The 21,496-nt window shown below is 56.8% G+C and overlaps 6 protein-coding genes across 6 annotated transcripts; 2 read left to right on the top strand and 4 right to left on the bottom strand.

Annotated features, from left to right (window-relative positions):
• Positions 1–22: 22 nt before the first annotated feature.
• Positions 23–3,880, bottom strand: THITE_2114204 (uncharacterized protein). The gene is made up of 10 exons (XM_003652528.1): positions 3,551–3,880; positions 3,321–3,344; positions 3,209–3,254; positions 3,006–3,147; positions 2,743–2,933; positions 2,610–2,681; positions 2,432–2,559; positions 2,246–2,371; positions 1,374–2,191; positions 23–1,319 (listed from the first exon to the last, which is right to left on the bottom strand). Exons 1-10 carry the CDS (start codon positions 3,566–3,568, stop codon positions 389–391), a joined length of 2,496 nt encoding a protein of 831 aa, XP_003652576.1. The 5' UTR covers positions 3,569–3,880; the 3' UTR covers positions 23–388.
• Positions 3,881–4,039: 159 nt separating this feature from the next.
• THITE_2077788 (uncharacterized protein) lies at positions 4,040–6,043 on the bottom strand. The gene is made up of 2 exons (XM_003652527.1): positions 5,810–6,043; positions 4,040–5,740 (listed from the first exon to the last, which is right to left on the bottom strand). The coding sequence occupies exons 1-2, from the start codon at positions 5,859–5,861 to the stop codon at positions 4,593–4,595; spliced, it is 1,200 nt and encodes a 399-aa protein (XP_003652575.1). The 5' UTR covers positions 5,862–6,043; the 3' UTR covers positions 4,040–4,592.
• Positions 6,044–11,643: 5,600 nt separating this feature from the next.
• THITE_2114200 (uncharacterized protein) lies at positions 11,644–13,452 on the bottom strand. The gene is made up of 4 exons (XM_003652526.1): positions 13,028–13,452; positions 12,751–12,952; positions 12,605–12,669; positions 11,644–12,553 (listed from the first exon to the last, which is right to left on the bottom strand). The coding sequence occupies exons 1-4, from the start codon at positions 13,303–13,305 to the stop codon at positions 11,965–11,967; spliced, it is 1,134 nt and encodes a 377-aa protein (XP_003652574.1). The 5' UTR covers positions 13,306–13,452; the 3' UTR covers positions 11,644–11,964.
• Positions 13,453–15,519: 2,067 nt separating this feature from the next.
• Positions 15,520–16,062, bottom strand: THITE_2143840 (uncharacterized protein; the record flags this gene model as incomplete). The annotated part of the gene is made up of 2 exons (XM_003652525.1): positions 15,520–15,556; positions 15,611–16,062. The coding sequence occupies 2 exons, from the start codon at positions 16,060–16,062 to the stop codon at positions 15,520–15,522; spliced, it is 489 nt and encodes a 162-aa protein (XP_003652573.1).
• A 1,557-nt stretch (positions 16,063–17,619) lies between these two features.
• Positions 17,620–18,642, top strand: THITE_2087708 (uncharacterized protein; the record flags this gene model as incomplete). Its single annotated transcript, XM_003652524.1, has 1 exon — positions 17,620–18,642. The coding sequence occupies one exon, from the start codon at positions 17,620–17,622 to the stop codon at positions 18,640–18,642; it is 1,023 nt and encodes a 340-aa protein (XP_003652572.1).
• A 477-nt stretch (positions 18,643–19,119) lies between these two features.
• THITE_152268 (uncharacterized protein) lies at positions 19,120–21,385 on the top strand (the record flags this gene model as incomplete). The annotated part of the gene is made up of 6 exons (XM_003652523.1): positions 19,120–19,187; positions 19,246–19,474; positions 19,555–19,611; positions 19,671–20,284; positions 20,340–20,685; positions 20,741–21,385. The coding sequence occupies 6 exons, from the start codon at positions 19,120–19,122 to the stop codon at positions 21,383–21,385; spliced, it is 1,959 nt and encodes a 652-aa protein (XP_003652571.1).
• Positions 21,386–21,496: the final 111 nt, after the last annotated feature.

The raw sequence follows: 21,496 nt of genomic DNA, 5'->3' as shown, positions 1-21,496 counted from the left end.
GTCGGTAAGCGCCAAGACCAGCGGTAGCCGTTTGTTGCGAAGGCCGTGATTGGCGAATTAGGCGAACCGTAAGCAACAGCGCAGCGCGACTATCCCATGGGAGCTGATATCCATGGCACAAGCTCTTCCGTCCTCCACGGTCTCGGCTTCTGAAGACAACATGAACAGGCCGCATGCCAATGATGCGCAAAAATATTGTCAATAGCTCCCAATGAAACACATCTTTTCTCGCAGTCCTCCTCTCTCCTAAAGACACAACCGCCCAGGCGCCAATACACCACACCTACTAAGCGGTCTCCCCCATTCGTGAGAGTCTACGGAATACAGCAAGGCATTCATTCCCTATTCGACGTCCTCCTCGGTGGCCTCCCCCGTCTCTTCCCTCCTCCTACGCTTCTCCAGCCACCTCCTCTGCCTCAACCGCACCATTAGCCTCCTCACTTGCCACAGGGCCCTCCTTCTCCAGCCGCAACCACTCTTCCCACTCGGGGAACAACTCCTCATCCTCCCCGGGAACGCCCAGCGCCTTCGCGACGCGGCCCTTCTTGTTCTTCTCCAGGCTCTCCTTCCACTGCGCCACCAGCCCCGCGGTCAAGCTCGGCTGGTATGTCTGCGAGAACAGCACCGCCTCGGCCAGCCGGCCCGTCTTGACCAGGATGTCGACGCAGCCAGGGACGTCGCCGAGCGACCACTTGCAGCTGAACGCAACGTTGTGCGCGCCCGCGTCGGACGCCTGCTCGGCCAGCTTGGCGAGGCCGTCGCGGTCGGACGTGGACGTGTAGACCAGCAGCAGGGAGCCCAGATCCCGCGCGTGCTGGAAGCACTCGGTTGCGAGCGGCACGTCCCAGGCGGCGAGGCCGGCGTCGCCCAGCGTCTTCCACTTGTGGTCCGAGTCGGCTTGCTTGGCCAGTTCGAGGGCGATGTCGAGCTGGTTCAGCGACAGGGCGAGATCGAACTTGTGCTCCGGGTCGGTCGCGACTTCGAGCGCAAGCTCCTTGTGACCCTGGCCCTCGAGGAATCTCGCGATCTTGTTGAGCTGGTCCTGCGGGATGCTGGGAAGCAGCTCGGCGGCTGTCTCCATGTCCCCTCGGAGAACCAACGTCTGGTACTCGAGAACCGGCAGCGAAAGAGCATACGACGTGACTGAGAGGTCCTTGTCAGTCAGGTACACGCGGCTGTCGCGCTGGAGATAGCCCAGGATGTACATGGGCTTGTCGAAGTGCGCGACCGTGTAGGTCTGGTCGCCGACCAGGTAGTTCAGCCGGTTGGTCCCGTTGGTGTAGATCAACACGTCGCCGAGCCATTCGGCCGACCGAACGCTGCCTAGCGTTAGCATCCAGAGGCACATCCGTGCAGAGTCGATATGACCTCACCTCTCGTTTATATCCGTCATTACCTCGAAGGCGGCCTCGACACCATCCTCTTCGACCAGGCCAGACTGAACCGCCTGGTTGTAGTTGTCCCTCGAGAACCTCAAGATGTAGCAGGTGTCCTCGCACGCCAGCGCCACGAGCTCGCCGCTCTCGCTCCAGTACACCTGCTTGGGCTCCACCTCGATGCGGCGCACGAGGCCACCCGTCGCCCAGTCATAGAACGAGATGCCGCCCTGGCCCTTGACGCCGAGAAGCACACCACCAGTGAGCCCATCAGCTGCGAACGGGACATCGAGGCCGCCCTTCTTCTCTTGGAAGTTCTTGAAGACCTTGATGCTGGTGGCTGACTCGCGAATGGCGAAGTCGTTCGAGTTGTCCTTGGACGCCCAGACGAAATCCAGCGCCTGGCCGAACGCCTTGTTGCGCCAAGCAAGCGCCGTGTAGATGATGTACTCGCCGTCGCCGCAGATTGCGGCAAACCGTCCGTTGGGAGAGTGGATGAGCGTCTGCGGATACACCTCGGCTGTCCCCAGCTCCTTGGTGGCGAGAGTGATTGGCTCGTTGTCCTTGGTCGCCTCGCCGCCCTTGATCACGGCAGACACGACCTCGTTGTGCCGGGCCCAGATGATCTTCCCGGAGCCGTCCATCGAAACTGCAGGCTCCTCACGACCCAGCTTGATCACGACCGAGCCATCATCAAAGCCCACCGCAATACCCTGCTTGCCCTTCTGGTACGCCACGCACCACGCTCTCTCCAGCCCGTAGTTAAGGGACTGCTCAAAGCGGTAGGTGTTGGCGTTCCATATCCTTACGGTCCCCTGCAGGCAATGTCAGTCTTCTGCAGGATTGATCCGGCTCACAAGAGAACGTACGTCTTCGGAACCTGAGATGATGATGGGCAACTCTGGGTGGTAGCACGCAAAAGACACATTGTTGGTGTGGCCTTCTAGCGTGGCGATCAGGCTCTTGGTTGTGTAGTCCCACACTTTTACAGTGCGCTGGAAATAAACGGTTAGTCAATTGTCCCACACATGGGCAAGGACGCGCAGTCAACTCACGTCGTCGGAGGTGGTGAGCAGGTACGGCTTGTCGCTGTGGGGATAGTAGTCAACGTGGTTGACGCCCTTGGTTTCATGTGCCTCCAACTGGAAATTAGGGGTAGATGATCCCAAGCTCCAGATCTTCACTGAGGCAGGTGTCAGCTGAGAAGATGGCCAGACTGGGGAGGTCGCATACCTGTCCTGTCCAAGCAGGCAGAGGCGAAGGTGTTCGTATCCTTGGGGTTGATGGCCAGGGACATCACGTAGTCTAATCGCCGGGTTAGCATCCTACCCACCGGTCGAAGAAGCCAGCCTGGCCATCCACATACGGGAATTGCCCTCGAATACTCGAACATTCTTCCACCCCTTCTCCCAATCCCAGAGCTTGATGGTCATGTCATCACTAGCCGTGAGGACAAAGGGCTGTGTCGGGTGGACAGCGATCGCCCGGATGTAGTCGGGGTGCGCCTCGAAGGAGGTGATCTTCTCGCTCGTGTTGTAGTTGTAAACGCGGATTTGGCTGACGCGCCGAAGTCAGCTCTTGCCCTGCTAGGGCCGACACATGGGCGGACAGATGGGGGGCAGGCCATACAAATCATCCGACCCGCAAACAATCCAGTTCTTCCTCGCAATGAAACGGCCGGCCCGAACAGGGACATCGGTGAGCTCGAAGGTCTTGACGACTTGCTGGGTCTCGTATGACCAGATGTAAACATGGCCGCTGTAGAGGGTGGCTAGTCACTCGGGCGTTAGCGGTCGTGAGGGACAGGCCGAGGTGGGCGCGGACAGGCATACTCAGGATCCACGGCTCGGTAGGATGGAAGTCGATGCCTTTCACCCGCTGTTGCATACCGGTTAGCGGCGCAACAAGGCTGAGTTGGGGGGGAGAGGGGGTGGTTCAATGTACCTCAGAGCGGGCAAAGAGCTGTCGCTGCACGTTGGAAGTCATTGTTAGCAAGTCATTGATATGTTGACACGCAAAGCAAAGCATTCCCCAGACGCGAAGCGACACTGGAAACAATCCCAGGAGCGGCTCGAGACGACCTGTCCCATCAAGCTTGACCCGGCGGCTGGGGGCCAACTCGCCCGGGAAACCCAGAACTCGCCCAGGTATCAAACATGAGAGATCAAACCTGCCTTCACGTCCAACCTCATGGTGATCAATGATGCAACCGGCGACTTCAAAAACGAATGTCGGTGCAGCAGCCGTCGAGCTTCGGGAGCTTTGGCGGGGAGAACGAGGCGAGGGACCGACTCGGCTCGCAAAAGGGGTTTCGCTCCACGGATCGCACGTCAGCCGCCTTAGATTGGTAGTTCGCCGCCGGTTCGGGTCGGGAACTTCGCTGTACAGGATGCGGCGCGTTCCCCGTTTTGTTCAAAGTCTGCGGCGAGCTTGGTGGTCGGCAGGTGTATGGATGTGCCGGCCACGTATCTCGACGTCGTTCCTCAAATTCGCCAATGTGGTCAATCCAGACCCCCAAGCTGCAAGTGGGTGTTTGGGATTAGGTAAGATTCAATGGGGCCAGTGGCTGCCTCAGGACACAACGATGAGGCACGCACGAGCCCTTTGCTGTTCAACCCCCGCCAGGGCGAGTGATTTGCTGCTCAAGGACATGGCAAGGCCTTGCAAAAAAAAAGGTTCATTCTTGGATGTGCGCTTTCAACCTAACTCGGCAACTGGAACTCATGCGCTTGCGAGAATCATAATCACGCTCCATTTCCGACATAAGCTACTTAATTCTATTCCCTCCCCGCAGTATCGGTAAATGCGGTTTCGACAACGCTGCAACCACCAACAGTTCAACAGGAGTGAAAGTCGGGAAACGCGGTTCCTCTATCATTGGGACAATGCATGCAGCCGCCCCATCTACCACAATGAGAAAGCCACAGAACCCTGTCTAACCCGTTCTGTTGTTCGTTTCCTTCGTTGATCTGATCGATGCTGCATAAGGGTGAATGAGCAAAGGATGCTACCCAAAACAAACGCCGGATCCATGCGCTCCTCCCTGTCGGGTCAAGGAGGCAAAATGAACAAGTCCCCATCGCTAACCAACCTGAAATCCGCGCTTGTCCTCCCGGGACGTGCGAGCTGACTCCCCAGAGCACCCAAACACCTGAAAATATCGCGTTGCAAAACCAAGGGAAAAGGAAAAGGTGAGAGCGGGAACGAGGCGCAACCTTAATCGGAGTGCGCGTCGCTCTCGCTCTGAACCCGCCTGACGACGTCGACGACCTGGGGGAACAGCTTCTCGTGGGGCTGCAGGCCGCAGACCTGCTTGACGACCTCCTCGGGCTCGTTCTTCTCCATAATCTCGGCGAGCTTGAACGACTCGTCGTCGCCCTCGACGTTCTGGAAGCGGAAGGCCATCTCGGCCGCGTCCATCAGCGCGCTGCAGTCCTTGCCCTGCTCGGCCAGCTCGGCGGCGGGGCCGATGAACCGCTCCTTGCGGCTGAGCTTGCGCAGCGGCGCGCGGCCGACCCGCTCGACCGCGTCCTCGAGGTGCGGGTTGCTGATGCGGCGCACGATCTTGTCGACGTACGCCTGCTGCTCCTCGGCCGGGATGCCGTGCTTCTGCGTGATCAGCTCGGCCGTGTGCGACAGCGCCTTCCGGACCTCCTCCTGGATCTCGCGGTCCTGCAGCGCGTCGTAGACGGTGCTCTTGCGCCGCACGTAGCCGTGGTAGGCCGCCGTCGCGTGGCCCGTGTTGACCGTGTACAGCTTGCGCTCGATGAACGGCTGCAGGTTCTCCACCCAGCGGACGCCCTCGATGTGCGGCGGCGAGTGGTCGGCGAACGGCGTGCTCTCCACCACCCACTCGTAGAACTTCTCGAGCCTGACGTCCAGGCCGGCGTCCGGGTCCTGCGCCGGCACGATGCGGTCGATGGCCGAATTGGCGAACCGGGCGCGCTTGTCCAGGTCTGCGAGCCGCTCGGGCCGAGTATTCTCCGGCGCCTTGATGAATTCGGCCAGCGTATCCGTGGCGCCAATCGCGTTCTCGCACGCGATCACAGCGACCGGGGTGAGCTCCGTCGGTCGCGCATCGATCCCCTTGGCAATGGCCGGCGCAATAAACTTGAGGATGTGAGGGCCGACGGAGCAGGTGACCAGGTCCGCCGTCGCGATTTCCCGCACGAGGTCGGCTTCGTGCGTCCTTGAGTTGATGGCCCGGTAATTGGTGATGATCGATTCCGACGTGCCGTCGGCACCGACCTCGATGACCCTGTAGCTCTTTTGGGTGTTCAGCTTGGACACCGTCGCCTCGTTTACGTCGGCAAAGACGACCTCGTAGCCGGAGTTGTGCAGGAAGCAGGCGACGAAACCACGACCTAAACGGCACCGAAGTCAGTCTCAATCCGTTTACCCCCACGATTGATGGTTGGTCCGGGGGCCCGTACCGATGTTGCCGGCGCCGAAGTGGACGGCCTTCTTGGGGCAATTCCTCGCCATCTTGTGCAATTTGTGTGTACGCTTGCTTGAAGGGAGAAGAAGGAAATGGATAGGAGGCAACGACAATGAGATTTTAAGGGTACGGAGGAGGTGACGTCTATTGTTGGTGGGATGCAACAAAGGGCTTAAAAGGATGAGGTCGTGGTGTGAGTGAGGAGTTTGCGGTTATGACGAAAACTGGTGGACCCCCGAGTGTGCTGATCAAAGAAAGAACTGTCAGGCACCGGTGGCAAAGCGATATCTTATATACAAATACGGGCAGCGATCATCCGAGTTGCGAGGACAACTTCTGGGCCCAATGCTTGTGTTCCTTCCCCCTTGGCTTGGCCATGGCCTTGAGCCGATGTTTCGTTCCTCGGTGGGCCTGCGGTAACGGCTTCGACCGCGGTGACAGTGCGAACAGAAGCACAGCTTGGCGGGGCTGCACTCCACCACCGCCCTGCAGCCCCACCTGCCGCTTCACAGGCTTGCTCACTCGCTGTTGGCAGGCGCGTGGGCCAGCGGCCGCACTTCCGTTTCGCTCATGGAAACGGGAACGAACTTGGCGGGCATCTTTCGAGCAACCGGCATGACGCATTGAAACGCTGGTTAGTTAAACGGTAGTCCGATGGGCAAGCTGGCTGCAAGGGAAACGCCGCGTATCATTTCCCGGCTGCACGGCGCGTGAACCGGCCGCGGGTTCGCAGCCCGCCCGCAGTGACCCGCAAGGATTTGAACGGCGATGTTGGCCGCTCCTGATGCCCGCCACGGGCCCCAGCCACACATGTGGACTGTGGTGCTACATGGTGTATGGTTAGTTTGGCCCCCCGCCCCTGGTGTATGAGCAGCGTTCTTCGCAGGGGACGAGCGAGTTTTTGCGGTGGCAAAACGCAAGGCACCAGGATTTTGGAGTGCTTCAGGTGTGAGAGGAAAGTGTTCTGTAACTTACATCCTCGGGGCCAAGTGCGGATCCTGGCTGGTACAGTACTTGGAGTTTCATGGGGCGATTCTCTTTGATCGGAACATCAATATGACAACGACCCTTGCGTCTCGCCTGCTCCTGGAGACCCTGGAAAGCCGTTGCGCTGTTCTTGGATCCCGCCGCGTAGCATACTCAATATGGAGTCATTGGAGTATGTGGTGCGGCAGTTCCGCGCGCAAGTTGAGATGCACAAATATACAGTACCGCGGTAAAGCATTGTGGCAATCTTTCGACACGACGTTAGGTGCACATGGAAGTTCCGAGGTTGTTTCCCGGCATGACGTTAAATTCAGGGTCCAATAAACCCCTGAAAAGCCGCAGCCCAAACACGACACGGCGAGCGTCGCGCGGAGCCATGTCGCGTGGCTCGCAGCCTTTACCGCAGTATGTGTGCACTCCGAATTTACGCATATGCTGTTCCCCCTCCGCTTATTCTGCAGGCGTCATTCTTGCTTTCACATGGCAGGATCAACACAGTCGTTCCCCGCTACACACAATGCGGTTCCTTGCCGCCTTCCAATAAAAGATCTTGACGATGGCCGATGACGTCGAAGGCTCCCACAGTCGTCGATCTTGCCAACCTCGGAAACCAATGTGCGGTATTTTCCGCGGGGCCCGCCTTGTGTGCAAGAAGCCCTCCTTGTGTGCTGTATGTACTGTCGTGTACACTACATCCAATTGGCGATATTCGCCAAACCGCTAGTTGTCAGCAGTGCGGTATGAAGCCCAGCCGAGGCTCTGAACAGGCCACCCCGGCATGAGCTCGGCGCAACCTCGCCGGCCCAGCGCAGTGGTCATACGCCCATCGGCCGCTTTCCAAATCTCACTTCCTTGGGGCCAACATTGGCATGGCACAATTCGTGTTTCCCATCATGATTGCAGTCCTGTCATCCTTTGCGTGCTCACCTTAACTCAGGTACCCCTCTTTCCCGACAGGCCACTTGGCCAAAGCTCTGCCGATCTTTCAGGGTCCTATGCAACCGGGCCCGCTGTGACGTCATTCCGAGGCGCTGATTGGTTTCGCTACGGCCCCACTACATAGTTGCCTATTATGTAAGGTATGTAAGCGTGCATTACGGGGTCCACTAGTGTACATTGGGGAATTTGTGGGCTGAGTTTCACGACCGCTGTTTCATCATTGAAACCTGCCGTCAAAGAGCCAACGCTTATCCAACCGTTTCCCTCTGTTCTCTTGATACGGCTCATTGTCGCGTTGTTGACGCTCATCCGGACTCCGAACACGCACAGTTACTTCTGCGCCCTGCGCCTCGAGCCAAAAATCCCACTGGATCTGCAGGTCTAAAGTGGCCGCCCGACGCTGTTTCGAATCTCGCCTTGTTGCTGCTATTTTTTCCCTTTGCCTAGCCGGCCCGAATTTCAGGTCGCCCGTTGATCGGCGACCGGCAGGTCTCTGGCTGATACTAGCAACGGCCCGCCGCTGCTGAGCTTTGCTGCGACACGGAAGCCTTTCCGCGACGGCTTGGCCGGCCCAGAATGTGCGGTCCCGGCTCACAGTCGCATCACTCTTACTGAGCCCAGTACAAAATCCCTTCATCAAAACTCTTTATTGGTTATTAGCCAACTTTGAGTCCCACGCCGTCCTCCAAGCCGGTCTCTCAGTCCGAGTATGCATGCACTGTAACCTGTCTTCGTTTTCTCGCACGGTGCAAACGCCAAGTTTCCCCCTGTCAGATGCCCGGCCCGTTTTCGTTCAGCCATGCAGCCTTCTGTGCCGCTGGATCTTAAAGAGGTCCCGCCAAGACTAATTTCGGCCAATTGTCGGCAATGTTTTTACAGCGTCAGTACCCCGCCAAGACCGCCAAGGGGTTTGCACTATCGCCACGGGTTAGCCACGGGTTAGTTCGCCGGGGGTGCGGGGGGTAGCGCCAGCCCCCTGCTGGTTAGGGTGAGGGTTATGGTTAGGGTGAGGGTCAAGGTTAGGGTGTAGGTTAACTTCGTTTTCTTTTTTTTCAATTTGGTTGAGGTTTCGCAAAGTTGTTGCTACGAGTCTTTGCAATTCTTCGTTGTTGATGTTGCTCGAAGTCGTGGCGACCCCGCTCCCTCGCGGCAATTTGTAAATACTTGTAAGCGGTAGGTTCCGAAATTAGTCTTGGCGGGACCTCTTTAAGAATAACCTTCTGTGCCTCCTCTGCCCAGCAAACCTTGTTGATCTTGGAAAACGGCGTCTCTGACTCGACTACCGTCCCAGATCCGACTCCACCCTACCCCGCGGCCTTGCATGCAACAAGGCTTCGCCAATTCCGCTAAAGTGGGCTTCTCATCCACGTGGAAGCCAATCATGGGGTTCTTCTGAATTCCCTTCTCAACTCGCACCAGCCGCTGAAGATCCATTCCGAAAGCCTGCCGTTCTGCAGTGATATGGTCCGATTATGATGCACCAAGCCGATCCCCGCCCGCTTCAATCTTTGGCTCACAGCAGTATTTTTGGTATCTGCGGGATGCGGACAGGGGCAGTGGCCGGCTTGCATGCAACCCTCGAACTTCAAGGGCACACAGGACCCTGCACTGCTTCGCAGTGGCTCGTTGTTGGCACTCCATACCGCCTTGCTGTGCTCTCTGGAATCCGCTCATCACCGTGAGAATGGGATCAATGGATAGGGGCGAATTGGCCCCATGGCGTTAACGGCCCGAAGAAGATCGACGTCGCGTGGCGCTGCACGCTGCGTCCCGGGCCCGTTGCGCCCAGTCTCTGGCACTGTGGTTTTTTGGAGCATATCGCAGGCTGGTTGGCAACACTCATCCAGCTCATAGTACACTCTGGCAGCGTTATCCCTGTTGTTGACCTCCTTCCCTGGAGACCAGGTTCAAAATTAAGGCACACTGGCGGGTCAACGGGTCAAACAACCTCTTGACGTCTGTGGCGCTCCGTAACTCCCCATCCTAAACCATTAACCACATGCGGCCCGCCGTATGTAGTGGGCGGAAAAGCTTCCCTGCGGCGATCATGATGATCTCGATCTACACTAGCGGGGATAGCGGTTGAGATCTCGTTATCTAGTGTACATATACACAACACTAGAAACTGAAGACAACGGCGATCGCCTCGAATCAGATGACAGATTGACGAGACGCCGGGCAGTGATCATTCATGTCGTCTGGTGTGAGCGTCAGGGGCAACCGGCGCGTTTCAAGTGATTTCTGGTCAGGTTACCCCAGGTTCATCTTCATCGCAAGGTCCCCAGCGACATTGCCTCTGCTGCCATCTGTCCCCTGGCATTGCCCGGGACCATGACGGTCTCTGCATACTGTGGCAATATATTGGGAGCGTTAAAGGAATGTTGTTTGCTCTCAGACAAGCAAGGCGCAATGTTACACCCAGTCATGTCACTAGCAAAGGATTTGTCGGAGTGGGTAGGAGACAATCTTCACAACCATGGCCAAGCAAGGGGTCCAACTCATAAATGGACGCACCCGCGGGATAACTACCTACCACAGCAGGTAATCTATTTTCCCCTCCCTCCAGCCTTGGCATGTCTTCACTGCGGAACATATGCTTGGATTCCTTCACAGGGAGGCCTCTCGGCCCCACCCCGCGACACTGTGCCCTGCTCCGTCTCGTGTTGTCAGCCTGCGGTGGATTCCACCTTCCCGGGGCCCGGCAGCGGAGCCAATCGCCTAGCCGGACGCCGAGCGCCAAGCTCCTGTGGCTCGGCACCGAGGTGGAGCTGCGGGATCCGCCCTACCGTTTCTGTGGGTGCCGATCTATCCATCGGGAACGGTGCCGGATAGGTCGGCATGTGAGGTTTTCCTTGTGAAGTTCCGTTGTGGCGAACCTCCTTGGTGGGGCCATTCACCCACCTTTTCCTGGTTTTCCTACCACTTCCTTCCTCCTTGTCTACGCACTGCATGCCAGGCAATGGACCACCATGATCTGCATCCTGCATCTTCTATACTGCAGGTCATGAACCCGGCACTTTGCTGCACATTTTAAGACTCTTTTTTATACTTTTCTAGGGTAGCTACTACAAGCAGGAGTTGCTGAGGTTCCTTGCCCAACACACGCCTTCCTCGGCACCACACGAGTTCCCGCCCCTTCGTGACGAGGGCATGGAGTTCCCGCCTCTTAATGATGAACGCTTCATTGTGGATTGGTACAGTGCAGCCGGGGAAGATCCTAAGCCAGCGTGGCTTCCAATCCCCGATCCAACACCCGACCCGTCAAGACCACTTCGACTGGGCAACTTAAATTCCCACCATTCCACCAAGGAGGGGGGTCCTCAGCCTCTTTATGATGATCAATACCTAGCCTCTTATTCGTGAAGTGGTGCAAAACCTCCGGACCAACCAACCACACCACACAGGAGTAAGGATGCGAGGTACGCCTGAAAGCGACGTCGTGCTCCAATGGACAGACGTAGTCGAAGTGATTCGACAATTTCACCCTCTCCAGCTAGTTTGACTATCTCTCCTAATAAGGGGATTATTTATTTAGCCTCTACTAGAAACGAAAATCTGGACAACTGGGGAACTCTGGCAGATCAAACACTGGTTCCCACCGCTTTGGATCCATGCAGAGTGTTCGTGTGGGTTGGGCAAGGACATCGCTCGGACGGCGGTGGTGTTGGAGTTCAAGGACAATTATCTGGTGGAAACACTGTAGGCGAGAGCTGGGCATCGACCGTCATTTTGTGGGATATCTTGGGGCCCGAAACACTGTGTCGTATCGGCCACTAACAGGACCTCGACTGGAAGACATGACTCGAAGGTGATGTTTCAGGTATCATCAATCCAATTTTCCTGTGGTGAAGGAGCGGACTCGCGCTCTTATTCGTGCGGCGACCGTCTCAGCCTCGAGCCATTCTCACAGTACGGTACCTCCGAGTTGCGTGGCAGATATCGATATTGGAGATTCAGCGCCTACTGGCATCCGAGAAAATGTGCTTCAGAGCATGTGAGGCACGGTGGTTGGTTTCCAGTTCCTGGAATGAGGCACAGAGGTGAAGTATAGCTGGCTTTACACTCCGCTCCTAACCCCCTCTCTGCTGGGGTCCTTGTGAAGCACGCAGGTCTCCGGTAGAAAGACAAGTCCGTGTTGCCAGGCATATTCTTAGGCAATTCCCATTTAATAATAACCCAAAGAAAGCACCTAATAACTCCCTGACATTGATATCCCCTGACGCCCTACATCCTCTCCACCGGCCGCAGCGCCATCTCATCCAACTCCCTCCGCCGCTTCCACGAGCGCATGCCCACGACCACGAACACGATCCCGTTCCAGAACCCGCGCAGCGACCCGGTGACGCCGACGACCAGCATGAGCGGGTACGACGCGAAGGTCGGGTCGACGAAGGAGGCGACGCGGTTGGTCGACGGCGCGACCCACACCAGCAGCAGCGTGAGGAAGAAGAAGAGCGGCATGAGGATGTAATGTCGGAACGAGAGCGGGGACGCGCGAGGCGTCGTGGTCAGGCGCGTCGTCGACGCGGCGTAGTGCTTGGAGGAGGAGGAGGCCCCGGTCGGCGAGGAGACCGGCTCGTCTCGGGGAGCCGCGTCGTCGTACTCGGCGCTTGTTGAGTTGCCGCAGCTGTTGCTGTCGTGCGTTCCACCGCCGCCGCCTCCTCCGCCGCCGCCGCTGCTGCTGGGCGGGATGGTGTTCTCGAATGCCGGGTTGTAGAGGATGTTGCTGGTGATGGAGCGAAGGACGCGGCGGCGCTTGGCGATTTCGATGCCGACGAGGACGTACAGGGTTACGGTGATAAGGATGCAGGACCTACAGGCCGGTGAGCTGGTTGCCAGAGAGAGTCAGGGAGAGATGCCGTACCAGATGGGCACGTAGTATAAGATGATGCGGAACAAGACCCATTTCGGGGAAATCGCGCACCACATCTACCAGGAGGTGGTGTCAGCTCCAGGAATTTGGTTAAGGGATCGATACGGGAACAGAAGAAACGAAGCCGGTTCACGCACCGTTACGCTGCCATACATCGGGCCGTTCTCATCACTGTGGATGAAGAGCAGAACAAGAGCGGGGATAAACGTGACTGTGGTGATGCCAATCACGTACTTCCACTCTAGGCTCCTCAACGACTCGACATCGTAGTTTCGGAAGACGATGCAGTAAACGTTGATGGCCATGCACAAGGTCCAGAGCACGTCCGCAATAGGAAACCTTGCACAGAGAGGCAGCGAGTTGGCAAATCTGTCCCAGAGTTCTCACTTCGAACGTCGGCGCAGCCGGACTTACATCTGGTTCAGGAAGCCCTGGAACTGGCACAGGGCTGAGGAATTTCCCGCTTTGGGCCCACTCGTAGAGATCATGGTGCAGGTCACGTCGAAGGCGTTGTAGAACGCATTGATGACGATCAGACGGTGCATGGGGTTGCGGAAATGCTTCGACAAGCAAAATGTCGTGATGATGGTCAAGACGCCCACAGCTGAGAGCGCCGAGGCCGCTCGCGTAAGGGCAGTCAGAGTGGCCAGCTGGTCGCTGTCGAGCGACGCCTCTCCGCGGAGGTGCAACATGATTGCTGCCGCCTCGGAGTCATCTCAGTCGCACAGGCTGTTGTCGAGGCTCCCGGTCGCTATGGTCTGCCGGCGCCGGATGGTGGATATCTCGCCATCCACGGCGGTGGGCTTGCTCGGCACGAAAACATGGTGGATAAGGGGCCTGGGGTACGCGGTGCTCGATATACTGATGCTGAGGCATCGCGCAATTCAGCGCTGGGGATTGCGTGCTCTTAAGTTATTGGCGGCTGTCCCATGTTCGCGTTCGCAGCTGGCTCATTGGGAACCAGGGGAAGGGGCAGCGTGGGGGTCCGTCCAGCCCCGGAAAATAAACAGCCACGTGCAGCCCCGGTCGAGCTGTCCCATTCCAATCTCCAAAAGGAAACGAAGCGGCCCCGTGTATCGCGGGGGCTCAAGGTGCATTGGCACCTATCACCACATCCAGCCACATCCCAGAGAGAAGTCAGCGACCCGGTCCCAGGGCAACGGATGACATCATGTGGCCGTTGTGCTAAAAACCACGCCATTCATTGCTCGCATTTGTGTTTGCATGATGCTTGAAGTCGATTGAGGTCCGCAAGGGGAGGTCAGCAAAAAGCATCACGCCACAGGTTGCATCCAGGCAGTGTTTGCGTGTATCCTTGTCACAATGCTCCCACCCAGCTCGATATCCCTTCTTTATTTCGCTTGAATTCCCCTCCTAAGAGCGCTTGAAGAGGAGTTAGGCTGACTTTTCCGTCAATCAAGGGGTACAACTGGAAAGAGACCAGCTGCGAAGGTGAAGGCTGTGGCAGAGTGGCCAGCTTCGAAGAAGCGTAAGGTAACATATTTCTGCTTGTCGTCCCCAAAACCCGCCTGATGCTGCCGTAGTTTCTGGTCTCAGGGGCTCTTCCCAATCTGTGCGGGCGCACTTGAGGTTCAAGGGAAAATTGTGGCGACCACGTTGGGCGGTTATGCCTGATGGCGTGCTCAATGGCGCTCGACGGGACTCTTCCCCCACGTATGCACATTCCAGTTCAGATACGTCCACCACGAGTCTACCATAGCTGAAGTATTCCGTACACACACTGTATTGTATGCACCTCCTTGCCAAAGACCCTAGCATTGACGGCTTCTAGAGCGATGGGGGTTGCGTGCCAGATACGGCGCGCGACTGACCCCCAAAGCTACCTCGTATGGAGAGTTTCAGCTGCCATTTCGCAGGTCACTGTCTGGATGTTTAGAATCTCAACATCGGAAGTGGAATGAATGATGCCCGCGCTCTGGATGAGGTTCTGGGTACGGCAACCGACACATACGTAACCCCGGGCTATTCGTGTTTGCAGTCGGACATTTTTTGACTGCGGGCACAAATAAACACCCTCAAACGGTGTGGCTTCCTTGCATGGGTCAAGGACGCCTTGTCTACGGAGAACAGGAAGCAAGTTGACCGAGGCCCCGCGAAGACCCCCCCTTAACCATCTGCTAAGCTTGTCCTCACTGGCTCCGGTTTCGTGTTACAGCTAACGCAGGCTCTGGCCAATATCTGGTTAAAAATTCCTCTCCACGTGGGCTGCCGAGACCCGGTTAATCCCGCCTTCACGATGTGTCCGCCTGGGGAACAAGCATGTCTCAGACATCGAGCAGATGCTTTGCTTGTTCTGGAGCCGTGCCGCCCAGCTCAGCAACTGATCGCGTGAACTGTCGTCATACTTGCGTTGCTCACATTTTCAGGATATTACTCCCAATAACTGGTGCTAATGGGCTCGGCGAAAACGCCACGATTTCCAGATCAGTGGCTACAAGGTTGCCCATATGCGTGGCTTTGGGGGCTTCTCGAATATCAGGACGGCTCGAAATAGAGACTTGTGACACAACAGCGCATTGAAGATCCTGGTGGCGAGCGAAACGCCGGAGAGTGCGGAAGCGAATATCCTCCGCCTGCTGTCCGACTCCAACGCAACCCACCGAGGACGATGTTTCATGCCCTATCTCCAGCGTGACCTCTCCTTTGAGGGTCGAATGGCTGACATGTCGGTTTCGTTCAAGAACCGGCAGGGTGCAACGAAGCGGCATCCAAAGAGGATTCCAAGTTAACGATAATTGCCTAGGTAGGGAAACACCAGTTCTCTTGCGTTTTGATTCCACAGTCTTAACGTTTTCCACGTTCCACGATTGACGCTTCGTGCCTGAACGCAGTTCCTACCGACGCGATGTGTTTCAACAGACTAACATCGTCTGGTTTGCTGCCCGCTATCTTCTGCCCGCTCCCTTGTCGGAAGCAAATGCCCTGAGATCCGAGTCCAGCGCGCTCAGCATCCCCGCCGTGGCCTCGGCCTGCCACTTCTTCAGCATGACGCCCGGTCCCTCATTGCTGTAATCCTTGGCGGCGGCCTGATCCTTGTGGTACTTGACGCGGATGAAGTCGCTATCCACCGTCGCCGGATCCAGCGAGAGCGAGACTAGCGACCGGATCGTGATGATTTTGGGTACGACTTTGGGGAGCCACTCCATCTCGTGGAGGAACTGGATGAGGTCCTTGTCGTTGGTGATGATCTCGTGCGCGCGGCTCCTGGCCTCGCGGAAGACGTAGGGCAGGCCGAACCACTGGCTGGCAATCCGGTAGCGGTCGTCGGCGTAGCCGACCGGGTCGTTGTACACGGCGTCGGGCGTGTATCGCTGCATGCGCTCGACAGTGGCTCCCATCTCATAGAGAGAGATGATGTCATCGACCAGCGCCTTCCGGGCCGGCGACACGGGAAGCGACTTGCTTGGGTTCGGGGTATAGTCACCCATCGGGTTATCCTGGCGTGGCTCAAAGCACTTGCCTGGCAGCTTGGGGTCGGACGGGAAATGAACCGTGCTGGATTCGCCGAGGCTCTGGCCTTGCGAAGCGGCTAGCGTGGCTGTCGTCATCGTCCTGGCGGTGCGGTATAGCACCAGCCTGATCATGTCCTTGCGCCTAAAAGTTCTATATCTGCTTGGAATGGGGCAGGGCTGGTGGCTATTAGGCCAAGAATCCGGACCCTATAAACAGCAACGAAGACTAAAGTCTAAAGTTGCCGGTGTTCCGGAGGTGAAGAGAATGGTGGGAATTGGGTGTTTCTTCCAGTGTACTGTGGTAAGATGGAGTGGCGTGGCCTAACGTAACGTAAGGTACCTTAGGTAGGTATCTAAATGCAATGCCGGAGCCGCACTGATGTAAGCCCCTCCCTGGTGGCCAATACACCCCCCCTTAGAAGGCACAAACCATGAATGCAGACCTGGTAGTTGACTTTGTGTTAAGTCCACACTGCTGTAGCACTGAGAAAGACATTAGGTTCCGTGTCGAAGGACTTTCGGATGATGGAAACGGTGCTCTTGTCTATACCTGCTCTGTTTCTTACTACTCCGTTTCCCGATTCTCGGTCGGTTCCCATTCAATACCACGGTGAAGTTCTAAACAACGACCCGGTCTGAACAAGTTGTGGAAAGAGCCCCCTAACCTGGCCTACGGGGGGAAATATCAGTTGGGTGGCCAGTGTGCCATCCCGACGTTCGTTTTGGGGTGGGCCCACGACGCAAGTTCTAGCCGTGCAACCTGTTGACAAATCTGATTCTTCACCAACCAAACCTGTTTGCCCCCCTACTCTATAATTTCTGGCTCCCTCACTCCCTTCGATGAAGATACCTATCCATTACAGATTAGAATCCCCCTCTGGGCTCTGTCTAACGACACCGCCCGCAAGGGAAAATCCCATAACACTTGACGGTTTTGCGTGGGGAATGCCATCCCGGGACCGCCATGTTTTTTTTTTTTTTTTTTTTTTTTTTTTTTTTTTTTTTTTTTTTTTTTTTTTTTTTTTTTTTTTTTTTTTTTTTTTCACTTTATTTAGTTATTTACTCTAGAGGCACTGGTACTCCTAAGTCTCTGCGTGCTCCTGCTGCAGATGTTATGATGACCACAAAACATATGGTTTTCCTGGCTAAAAGTCTTCGATGTTAATTCTGCATTGACGTGAAGCATTCGGCCATCTCTATGTCAAGCAGTCCCGAAGGGCAGGTGACACCAGAACACGGGAGTAGGCAGATTTGCGGCCGGGGGATTTCGTAGAGGTAAACGACGACAAGTTTTGAGTGGTCAGGCAGATTCTCGGGCTCTTCCCTGTCCCCCTTCCCCCCCCTCTCCCTCCTCCCCCTCGGACGAGCGAGTTCCCCGCTGCCCAACACTAGCGCGTTCCTCCCGCATTTAAGCCCGATGCAGATTCCTTATCTTCCGTATAAAGCTGTCCCCAAGTGATCCAAACCAGGCTCCTACGGCTCGTCATCTCCATCACTCACACGGCCGCAAGACAGAGCATCACAAAAGCTGTTATGGGTAAGGGCTACATAGGGCCAAAGCCCTCGTACTTTTTGCCTTCGCACTTCGACTACCCGCCAGATGTCCCAGTCAAGTTAGGCAATCTTATCACGGACTTGGACGATCCCGGAAACCCCCTCAACCAAACCGACTTCGTTCCATTCAATGAGGGGATGCAGATCCCCGTCACCGAGGTCAAGAAGTTCAAAGGCGGGGTCAAGAACAGCGACGATGAAGAACTCAGTCTTCTCGCCAAAGCAATCTACCATATTGGATTGAAAGCCCGCCTGAAGATGACCGAGTCCCACGCACGCGTCTTCTCGGCGACCCTGTCCCGCCTGCAGACGCAAGCCATCATGCCCGATGACGATTACGTCGAGAGGAGCATGATGACGGCTGAGGTGCAGAGGAAGCTGAAGAGCAGACCCGTCTTTCGCAAGCCCGTCTTCATGATCACGGCGCTCAAGATTGCCTACCCGGAGCAGCGGCCGCCGGAGGAGGACGACGACGGTGAGAAGACGCTTGGAGGCTCCACTGCGAGTGGCAACGAGGACGCGCCCAGCGATATCATCCGGACCGAGCAGGACGACCAGTCTACGCTGGAAGGTTCCGTCGAAGCAAACGGCGACGGCGCCGGGGTTCCTGGCGCGGTAGAAGCGAAGGGCAGGAAGGAGCACAAATCCAGCGTTCCGGCTTCCTTTGTCCCGGTGACGCCGTTTATCTACGCGTTTGCGGTGCGCCAGTGCTTTTACAGCTGGAAGAAGAAGCCGCAGGGGCATCGTCCTTACACGAAAGGGGCGCTTGCCTCCTACGACTTTACGGGTCGTACCAGCGCGGCTACAATTTTGAAGGATGAACAAGAAGATCCCGAGGAAATGGATTTCTCGTTTCTCGAGTTTGCAGAGGACACTGTCCATGCCGATCAGTTGGGGGAAGCGGCCGAAGCGTTTGAGACGCTGAATTTGTTGGACGACGAGGACGAAGGCCCTTGTCAGCTGGCCATTGGGAAGAGCACATATCAGACAGAAGAGGAGTGAGGCTCAGCGCAGGCTCTGTGCTAGATTCCTTTCCATCAGAGCCCAGATAACAGCATGCCTCAACCTTTCACCCGTTCTTTTGAGCATCGTCAGGACACGGCAAATGCAGCAGACACGAGGTGTCCTTTGGTCCTTCTCTCCCAGCGAGGAATGGTTGGGCTCCAGGCTGCCTCAGTGCTTACCAAGACTCATGTTACGCTGCCTGAAGTGGCGTCTGCGGGGACTGGATTGGAAAGTGTTGGAACCCAACCAGCTCCTGACCCCCATGCTGCAAGAGACGCCCCCAATATCACCTTGGATTGGCCAAGGCTGGGCCAATTGACTTCAGATGCCGCCCTCCTCTTCCGTTTCCCCTCTCTCTGCGGAGGCTCCGCATATGGTGGATCACACTTGCCCGAGCCTGCTTTACCCCTTACCCTCTTTTCCTCTCAACCAGGCGACTCAGTTTAGTTTGTTTTCATGTCTCGACGCGGAACGATGGAGCCGACATACCTTGGGTTCAAATGGCTGTACCGGCCCCCGGCGACCCAAGCCCCTACGGTTGAGTACGGCATGCAGAAGCATGCCCTTCGCTATCCCTTTGCTTACCATGTGTGGAGTTAGTTTCGTTGCCATCCATGGTTTTTTTGGGGATCTAGAAAAGTCGTGGGAAAAGCCAAACGACAATGGCCAAAACAATCTACTCAAGAACCTCCTCGCCAAGGACTTTCCCACTGCGCGGATTGGGTCTTGGGGATACAGCTCATTGGGAAAGTTCGACAGCTGCGAAGATGTCATTCAGACGCTGGCTGCAGCCTTTCTGAATGACTGCTGTGCTGATCTAATGCACGATGTAAGTCCCGACTACCGCTAGGCTTTCCGATGTGTCTGTGAGTCTGGAGCAAGCATGGTTCTAACAATGAGACCCGTTAGGAACCCATCCCGATTGTCTTTCTCTGTAGTGAATTCGGTGGAATAATTGCGAAGAAGGTGAGTGTTGACAGTTATGGGCGCCCACAGAGAGAAGGTTGCTCACATTAGATGGGCAGGCCTTGATGCTGGCCTTTTCGGATCCAATTTTGAGCAAGAAATGGGAAGCCCTTCGCTCAAGTGTCCGGGGTTTGGTCTTTTTTGGGACGCCACAGACCATAGCCGGCGACGTCAGAGAACTTCTATACCTGCTGTTGGTGGAGAGGGACCTTGCGTCCCGCCCAGAGCTTTGGGGCGATACCCACCTTCGAGGCTTTTACGGCGAAGCACCACACTGTCTCCATGCCGGCAGGGTTTTGAAGGCCCTCAGCGACGAGTTCCAGGTTTTCATGCAGAGCCATCGGCTGATCGCCATCCTTTCCTTCTACGACACCCACCCAATCAAGCGTTCGTGGGAACTTACTACATCGACTCTCGGCAAAAAGGCTGTTGAACTCGGTGTACCGGGCGAGGAGACGTGCATGCTGCCCTCGGATTTCCTCAACCTGGTTCGACACGAATCTCCTTCTTCCAGCAGTTACGTCATCGTCCGGGCAAAGATGAAAACTTTGGTTCAAGGAGTAAGGGAGGAATGGAATGCCAGCAACGGCTTTGGCAAGGCCACGGGCTTGCCTTTCCGCCAGGCAGAAGTACCGGGCGCCATGCATGACTCGGAGAGCGGAGCACGCAGACGGTGAGCATCCCCTGAAGATAGAGGGGGCTATCTCATCTGATCTATTGCTCCTCAGCCTCCCTGACCCGGCATCGGGTAACTACTGGATCACAGTCAACATGCATCCCATCATCGACTTTGTCGCCGAGCGAAGGACGAATCAGAGACCGATACGAGTAGCCGTTCTGGATTCCGGGGTTGACGGCACCCATCCCGAGCTTGAACCGCGCATAAAGAACGGTCAGATCAGGTGCGCCAGTTTCGTCGATGGACATCCCGGGGACGTGGACTCGTGCGGGCACGGGACCCATTTGGCCCATCTGCTGCTGCAGGTTGCTCCCAAGGTCGAGGTGTACAGCGCACGCGTCTTTCTCAAGGACGACGTCGAGGAGGCCGAACGGAATGTAGAGCTCATTGCACAGGTAAGTCAAATCGCCCACCGCGCCTCAAGAAGGCAGCCGTGCTGACCCAAACCAGGCCATCGAGACAGCGGCCGGCAAGGACAAGAAAGCCGGGCACTGGGCCGTCGACATCATCTGCATGTCGTGGGGCTTCCCACGCCAGCACAAGGCGATCAAGGACGCCATCCGCAAGGCCCACTTCCACGGCTGCATCCTGTTCGCGGCCGCGTCCAACTCGGGCTTCTGGAACCCGACCTCGTTCCCGGCCTCCATGCGGGAGGTCATCTGCGTCAACTCGTGCGACGCCGACGGCCGGCCGTCCAACTTCAACCCGCCCGCGATCCTGGGCGACAACTTCATGATCCTGGGCGAGCACCTCGTGGCCGCCTGGCCCGTGGCACTGAGCGAGAAAGGGTCACCTCCAAATAAGGCGATGAAGAGCCTGAGCGGCACGTCGCAGTCCGTCCCGGTCGCGGCGGGGCTCGCGGCGCTCGTGCTCGAGTACTCGAGGCAGGCGGGCGGGAAGGCGACCTCGGTGCCCAACTGGCAGGAGCTCGGCCACGGCAACGAGATGAGGAAGGTCTTTGAGGTCATGTCCAAGACGGTGGGGCAGTACGAGCTGCTGGTCCCAGAGTTGCTGTTTGATCTCAGGGGCAAGAACAGCAAGGAGCAGCACACACATGTGTGCCGGATGATTAGCGATGCGCTGGATAGGTTGTAAATGGCTAGCAAATTATACCAAGGACCACGTTGCAATGGAATGCCTGGGCTACAAGAAATGCTTGGGTGGGCAGGGGTCTGACTCGGCATTTAGCTTCGTCTTGGCCCACTT

The sequence above is a fragment of the Thermothielavioides terrestris genome, chromosome 2 (genome assembly GCF_000226115.1).
Source record: "Thermothielavioides terrestris NRRL 8126 chromosome 2, complete sequence".
Classification (NCBI taxonomy): domain Eukaryota; kingdom Fungi; phylum Ascomycota; class Sordariomycetes; order Sordariales; family Chaetomiaceae; genus Thermothielavioides; species Thermothielavioides terrestris.
The sequence above is the reverse complement of the archived record's forward strand: the minus strand, read 5'-3'. Positions and strand labels throughout refer to the sequence as shown.

Coding starts and splice junctions, on each gene's coding strand:
- THITE_2114204 (XM_003652528.1), bottom strand. Junction 2,934..3,005: donor GTTTGCGGGTCGGATGATTT/GTATGGCCTGCC, acceptor TCGGCGCGTCAG/CCAAATCCGCGTTTACAACT. Junction 2,192..2,245: donor TCATCTCAGGTTCCGAAGAC/GTACGTTCTCTT, acceptor CATTGCCTGCAG/GGGACCGTAAGGATATGGAA.
- THITE_2077788 (XM_003652527.1), bottom strand. CDS start 5,861: ATGGCGAGGAATTGCCCCAAGAAGGCCGTCCACTTCGGCGCCGGCAAC. Junction 5,741..5,809: donor CTTCGGCGCCGGCAACATCG/GTACGGGCCCCC, acceptor GGTGCCGTTTAG/GTCGTGGTTTCGTCGCCTGC.
- THITE_2114200 (XM_003652526.1), bottom strand. CDS start 13,305: ATGTTGCACCTCCGCGGAGAGGCGTCGCTCGACAGCGACCAGCTGGCC. Junction 12,953..13,027: donor CAGGGCTTCCTGAACCAGAT/GTAAGTCCGGCT, acceptor TCTCTGTGCAAG/GTTTCCTATTGCGGACGTGC. Junction 12,670..12,750: donor CGATGTATGGCAGCGTAACG/GTGCGTGAACCG, acceptor ACCTCCTGGTAG/ATGTGGTGCGCGATTTCCCC.